The following is a 7,356-nucleotide window of genomic DNA, read 5'->3' as shown; positions in this document are numbered from 1 at the left end:
GCTATGGCAACAAATATATATGAGTGAAAAGACATTTTTATGGGAAGCAGGTGCTATAAGCTAATGGCGTGAGATTGTTACAAATTCAGGAGGTTGAGCATTCGGGCATTATGCTTGTTGCTCTTTGAGTGAAGACACAGAGAAGGTGCGAAAAATGGGATTGAACCGGATTTATCCATAGAAAGGGATTTAATGTTGATGAAAATGCGGTCACCGGATCGGGCGAGTGTTTCAGATTTGAAATCACCTGAGGCTTCTAGTAAGTCGCCAATGCGAGCGGGCGACCGTAATTTTACACCTGAAGGACCCAGTCAAATTCTCACAATGATGGGGGAAAAAACCTGGCCCAGCATCCTTAATTTCCAAATGTCAGTCACAATAAAATAATTTTCCTTTTCCAATCCCATTAACTATGAAAAGCTTGTTCAATAGTTTTGCTACTTTGTTGACAATGGCAATCAACATAGGTTACCATGGAAAACATGTAATGTTTTAAATCATTTGTATTTGAGCAAATTAATTTTTAGTGCTATTCCAAACACTATTCATTGTGTTTCTTGTTATTTATTGCAGATGAGTTAGCCATTGAATTCATCATGCAGAGAGTGGTGGGCAATTCTACGTACAGACTGTACGCAGTAACTGAGGCTATGGTGGACAGTAGCAGCACGGAAAAGTTGAACATTGTGTGCAGGATAAACAATATCCAAAATATTGATGGGTTCAATGACATTAACATTTACAGAGTAAATAAGAAAGGAATTGTTGAACACCTGGCTACAATGCAGCCTCGTTATTCAGACAGTCCTGGGTATCAAAGACCTGCACTAGTTCAAAGCAGTTCCACTATGCAGGTTGTTGGTGTGTACAGTGATAAAAATCCGACTCTTGGAATATCAGTACCTGTGGCGTCTCTCACCTGCAATGATGGGCTTATGTACAACTGCTCTCTTGTTTATGACCAAAGAGAAGGAAGCAGTCTCCTAGTGACAAAGATGTCTTCAGTGGCCAGAAACCTCACAGTGTCAGGTACTTTATTTATGTTCCATGTATTGCTTGAAGTTTTTTCAGCCTTTGCCAGGGCCCTCAATCTATCAAATCTGCGACCGTATTTCGGCAGCAGTCCCCCACCTGAAAAGTATACTTTTTTCCCCTTTTGGGGGGAAAAATTCCCCGATTAAAAATAAAAATATATATTTTAAAGACGTGTCTCATGATTATTATATCTCAATTCTATTTCAATTTAATCTTGTCAAACATACTTAATTATGAAAAAAGAAATGAATATAGTGCAAACATGTACAAATGTAATCTTGAGAGAGTAAGAAAAAAAATCCCCCAAAAATGGAAATGCCGCGAAAATTCCCCCTAATCCTCAGTTCAATGCTATTTCAGTAAACTGTACAGCGTGACAAACATAATCAAGCAGAATATGCATATGAATCTGATTATACACAAATCCACTAACATATAAAGCAAATCATGTTTGTCTCTTTCCATTTTCGAACGATTCTCATCTTAAATGCTTTAACTTTGTGAGTAGACTAAACTCCAATTTTCCAACACTGGTTCCCATGACGCACATTCACTGTGCAGATGTCAAATAAATATTTGTTGTTTTTTATTTCAAACCTAGTATTTTGCGTTAATTCGTATTCGGCTACATTCGAGAACAATACATAAGTCATATCGGACAAGCTCGATCGGCACTCGTACGAAATTATCGCTAAATGACATTGTAATCTTTTTGGCTTTATTGTGAAAATTTAGTCATTTTGGGGGAAATTTTGGTCAGATTTTTGGGAAAAAACGTCAATTTTTGCAAATTGCGAATATCGGCGCTAATTTGGGGCAAAAAACATGAACGGAAACGGACCTATTGTTTGGCCTAAGCGCTTGACTGTCTGTTGAAAAAATCAATACTAAATGTACCATGCGTCTAGATGATGCAGAGTATACAAACCGACTTGCTAACTATTTCTACAATCCAGCTCACAAATTAGCTCTTATTTTTAAGATCTTACCAGTCTCATGTTTTGGCCAAAGACAATCAGCTGTTTATATTTTTTGTTTACGTTGTTCGCAGAGAATTTACATCATTTGCGTAAGTCCAGATTGGCTTGCTTAAATGTACGCACGGAAATGATAAATTGAGCGTATCTTGCTATTTTTAATGCGTATATATAACGCTGATACGCAGCTTTATCTAGAACGCTGTTTAAAGCTAGAATTTGATAATGTTGCTTTAACACTACAATTCGAAAGTGTGTTTTGGATAACACATTTTATTATGCTCAGTGTTTTTTTCCTTCATTGGACGGGTCCGGTAAACGGACCCGTTCCCAATGACCTACGGACCCGTTCCCAAAATGAACCGGACCCGTCCCAATTTCCGGGGAAAAAAATTAATCCTCAATTGGGAATTTTTGAGTCCCATTTGGGAAAAATACATACTTTTTTTCCATTGGGAATGGGGCCAGATACCGGCCCTGATTTATAACCAAAAAAAACCCACTTACGACGCGAAAAATTCCCAATGGCATGGATACCGGACCCGTTCCCAAATGGGTGAAAAAAATCACTGATACTCTTTTGATAATTTAACAAAACTAGAAATGAAGAACTAACACAATTAGATTGCGTATGAGTCTTCAGTGTGTGTGTTTTTCGTTCACATTTGCGGGTTTGTATACAAGAAAAGGTATATTTGTTCCCAATTGGACGTAAAGATTCCCAAATTGAAGGTTGCCAAAAAGAACAATTTAATTATGCTTGTTTTATAATTAAACAAAACAAAACAAGGAATATTTAGGACTAACACCATTAGCGCTTTCAGTGTTTGAGTTTTTTGGTTCATTAATTGTTTGTACTGATTGAGTGTTTTCTCATCAATACTGTTAAAATTATCCGTCATTCATCAACTCTTTTTTTATCATCTGACACAAATCTTTTTTATGTTTGTTTTCACATGAAATTCCAATATAAATTCAGGGGGTTTCTGCTATTTAAAAAAGGCCGTAAAACGGACCTGATCTTAAAGCAAACGGGCCCGATCCCAAACCGAAATTATTTATAAAAAAAATCCCAATTTTCTAAAAACATAAATAAAAAATCAAGCCTCCGGATCGAAAGATCGGGGGTATATTGTTTTTGGCCTGTCTGTCTGTCTGTCATTCATTCATTGTGTGTGTCCCAAAACTTTGACCTTGGTTAAAGTTTTGCAATAACTTATGCATTATTGAAGATGGCAACTTGATATTTGGCATGCATGTGTATCTCATGGAGCTTCAAATTAGAGTGGTGAAAGATCAAGGTCATCCTTTAAGAAGTGATTTTTTTCACCCAATTGGGAACGGGTCCGGTACCCATTCCATTGGGAATTTTTCGCGTCGTGAAATCACCAAATTGGGAAAAAAACGAGTCGCGAAATCTTTTAATTGGGAAAAATCAAGTTGTGAATTGTACCAATGAAGAATGGTATTTTAATGACTTTGTTTATTTTTCGTCAGCTTTAAATGACACGGGAAAGCAACATTAACTTTTATTCACAGTCTTGAACAAACAACAACATGCTATCGGAACACAGATGGTGTTGTAATTAGTTATATTATTTTACCTTTTAAATTGCTGAATACAAGAGATGCATTATGAATCCTGCTGCTCTAATTCTCTTTATTGTAAATTAAATCAACAATCAACTATAAAGAAAACAACACAATAAACAATTAACCCTATTACGGCATTCAAATATACATGAAAGTGCTTGCAGTGTGTTTTTTTTAATCAAGGTGGGTATCCGGCCCCATTCCCAATGGAAAAAAGAAAATATTTGTCCCAAATGGCACTCAAAAATTCTAAATTAAGGATTGAAACAAATCCGGAAATTGAGACAGGTCCGGTTCATTTTACGGGTCCGTAGGTCATTGGGAACGAGTCCATCCAAAGAAAGAAAAACACAACACTAATAAGGTCAAATATATGGCTTCAAAGCGGCGCAATAGGGAGCATTGTGTTTCTGACAGACACATCTCTTGTTTTTTTTTAATTAATGACTTAATACTTATGTATTTTAGACCATATATCTCAATTTTATTTTTTAAACAACGTTCCAAATATATAACTATAATTTATAAGGTTTGTTTAAAAAAATGGCCAAAAAGACCTGTTGAGTCAATACATGTATTTGTTGATAAAACATTTCCAATTTTGTGTATAAAAAATTACAAACTTTGCCACTTTTATTGATTAAAAAATCCCAATATGACCAGACTCCTTTTTCCAAAATGGCTAAAAAACGCCCTGAAATTAGTTCAGAGTGGGCGTCACTTACATGATTAAAAATTGCAGGTAAGCATGATAATCTTAAATGTGGGCAAATCAAAAATTATGTTATCCATCACAGACATGATAATTTTTAAATAAGCGGAGTTTATAAAAGTGCTATCGGTTAGGGGTATAATAATATTAGAAAATATTAGGCCATCATCTCATATGCAATGGTCTGAAAGTAGAATAATTGGCTGACATATCACTAACACAGATGTGTGTATCTTAAATAGTTGTTAATATTTCTGCCAATCTGCCAATAGCACGCTTCAATTTAAACCAGCTATTTGCCCAAATTATTTTGCATACAAATAGTCCAGTTCTTTTTCCTGCAAGTCATCTTGTCTACAAAGCATCTTGTTTACCAGTAAGACTTGGATTGTCAATGCGATAGTTTTTTTTTCTCCATTTTGTTTGTGGAAATCACACAGAGATTAGGTATTTCAAGTGTATGCCATTCCTTGAGAATGGACTTTTGGAATGTACAATTGCTTTTACTGCCTCAATTGTGTCTGATTGTAGCATTGCTTATAATACTTTTCTGTATATCATAGATAAGCAAAAAATGCAGAACATGCACATTTGCAATACTCTAATAATCATTCCACTGGAAATTGCATTTGAATGTCTGTATGCATGTTTTCTTTAGTAACCTTTATCAAACTTCAGTCCAGCCTAAAGATTTGGAGTTAAGGGCATTCAACCAATCATCATCATTTCCAATGGAAATTCTCAACGACATTGGAACAGTAGCCACCAATATGGCTCACTTTATGATTGGTCAGGTGATTAGACTCACCTGCAAGGGAAATTGCACTTCAATGTCTTTATGCATGTTTTCTTTAGTAACCTTTATCAAACTTCAGTCCAGCCAAAAGATGTGGATTTTAAGGCATTTAACCAGTCAGCTTTATTTCCAATGGAAATCCAAAGCGACATTGGAACGGCCACCAATATGGCTCACTTTATGATTGGTCAGGTGGTAAAACTCACCTGCAAGGCAAATCTTGGTACACGCAGCAATGGACTCATCTACTGGAGAAAGAGTAATATCGTAACTGGGAGTGGAATGGCCAACTACATTCCCAACAATAATGAACGTGAAGAGGGTCAAGTTGTGACCAATGGTTGCCAGTTTGAAAAAACAGACAGCATCATGTACAACATGACTGACCAGGATGCGATCAGAACATCCAGTAATCCACTTCAGTTCCAGTGCTACATAAGTGTTCCTGGCTCTAACCTTGCTCTTCCTGATACAACAGCTAAAAACTTCTTCATCAAAGTCCGTAAGTATCATTCTTGTTTCTGATTACATTTATCCTATCTTGCATGCTTCCAAATCTGTCTGAATGAAAGAACACAATCTCAAAGAAAATTGAACGCATGTACGCTGCATTGCAATAATTAGTAAACTGCTTAGATTTTCATTTATAATTTATTTTGTGAAATGCTGCACAAGTAAAATATCTTTGCACGTAAAGCTTATTTTTACTATGAATCTAAACCTGAGATCACATTCTTAGATCTTTTATGGTGAGATCAGTCAGTTTAGTTGGTCAGAGTTGGTCATTATTGTGATCTGCTTGAGCTCATCAGTTAACAATGTGCTCGTGTTTAGCTTTTGTGATTGTCTTTACTGCGTCATTGTAAATTGTCTTGCGGGTTAAAGTTTGGACACCGAGGTACATTGTATAAATCACTACCCTTATATTTATACTGTTTTATATACTTTATTCGCCAGAAGAAAGTATTGGCTCTAATTGTAAAACATGAAAAGTCTGGCATGCAAAACTACTAGTGTTGATGGATAAGATTGTACTTGTATGATTTCAGATGATGTAAATGACCCAACCACAGTTGGCTTGAAAACAGCAGGTAAACTAATAATAGATTGCCTCAATAATCAAAACTATAATTTCCTAAGAGAATGTAACAATCTTATGTACAACCTCTGTCAAAAAGTCCCACATTTGTATTGAAAAACGATTGCATATTTGGCTACAGTTAAGAAAATATGATACAACTATATTAATTTATTATGAAATAAGTATCAAGCTTTTCTTTTGAAATATATGTTTTCATGTTACATTCCTTTTATATTATGTTTAAACCTATTTATATATGTATATATTGTATGAAAAGCCCAATATTTATTGAGACGCTGTGAAGTCCATTTTCTGGCTGGAATACACATGTGATCTTTTAATTAACACTTGCGAATGCTTCTATTAGGGGAATTGACCTTATGATCAATGTTATTAGTGTATTAATATTGTATAACGTAATAAACGACAACTATACTGTATCAGCACACAAAAACGTTTGCTTTGCAGCAGTAATAACTGCATATGAAACAACGGATCATGTTGATCCCAGTATTAACTTTCATCAAATTCCTTTTAATGCATGTTTATTGATAGATTTTGGGCTTCATTACGTATTTACTTATGTTTCAAGATAATTTCAACAGTTCAAGTTTAATTTTTTTTAAATGCCCATTAAATATAATTTAAATGGCCATAACATAAGACGCTTGTGTTGGGAATGATTTCTAGCAAAAGTATACAAAAACAATATTTGATTTCATATTCTTTTAAAACATCATTAATGTGTTCGTTATTTGTTCACTGAATATATAAGGTAAATAATGATCAAGGTAAGACGCGCACGTACTGTGAATTTTTTCAAAGTAAGAGTTGATCAAACAAATATGCAATAACGAAATATGTTTCTCAACAGTGTCCACAACAACTGAAATTACAGTTAAAACCACCACATGTATTTAGTCTGATGCATTTATTTAATGCTACATAATTGTTCCTGGCTCTTTTGTTGCTCTTCCTGAGACCACGGTGAAGAATTTCTACATCAAAGTCCGTATGTGTCATTCTTTTTCCTGATAACCTTTATTGCCTATCTTGCATGCTTCCAAATCTGTCTGAATGAAAGAACACAATCTCCAACAAATTGAACGCATGTATGCTGCTTTGCAATAATTAGTGGACTGCTTAGTCCATTTATAATTTA

General features: G+C 35.0%; 1 protein-coding gene across 1 annotated transcript in view; it reads left to right on the top strand.

Annotated features, from left to right (window-relative positions):
- Window positions 1–642: 642 nt before the first annotated feature.
- LOC127836005 (uncharacterized) overlaps window positions 643–7,356 on the top strand; it is a 23,488-nt gene continuing 16,774 nt past the window's right edge. Inside the window, exons 1-3 of the mRNA XM_052362423.1 lie at window positions 643–1,029; window positions 5,193–5,615; window positions 6,163–6,204. Coding sequence (XP_052218383.1) covers window positions 651–1,029; window positions 5,193–5,615; window positions 6,163–6,204 — 844 coding nt within the window. The 5' untranslated portion in view covers window positions 643–650. The remainder of the gene's footprint in view (window positions 1,030–5,192; window positions 5,616–6,162; window positions 6,205–7,356) is intronic.

Source organism: Dreissena polymorpha, chromosome 6 (assembly GCF_020536995.1).
Source record: "Dreissena polymorpha isolate Duluth1 chromosome 6, UMN_Dpol_1.0, whole genome shotgun sequence".
NCBI lineage: Eukaryota > Metazoa > Mollusca > Bivalvia > Myida > Dreissenidae > Dreissena > Dreissena polymorpha.
This window is presented reverse-complemented; position numbering and strand designations above follow the sequence as displayed.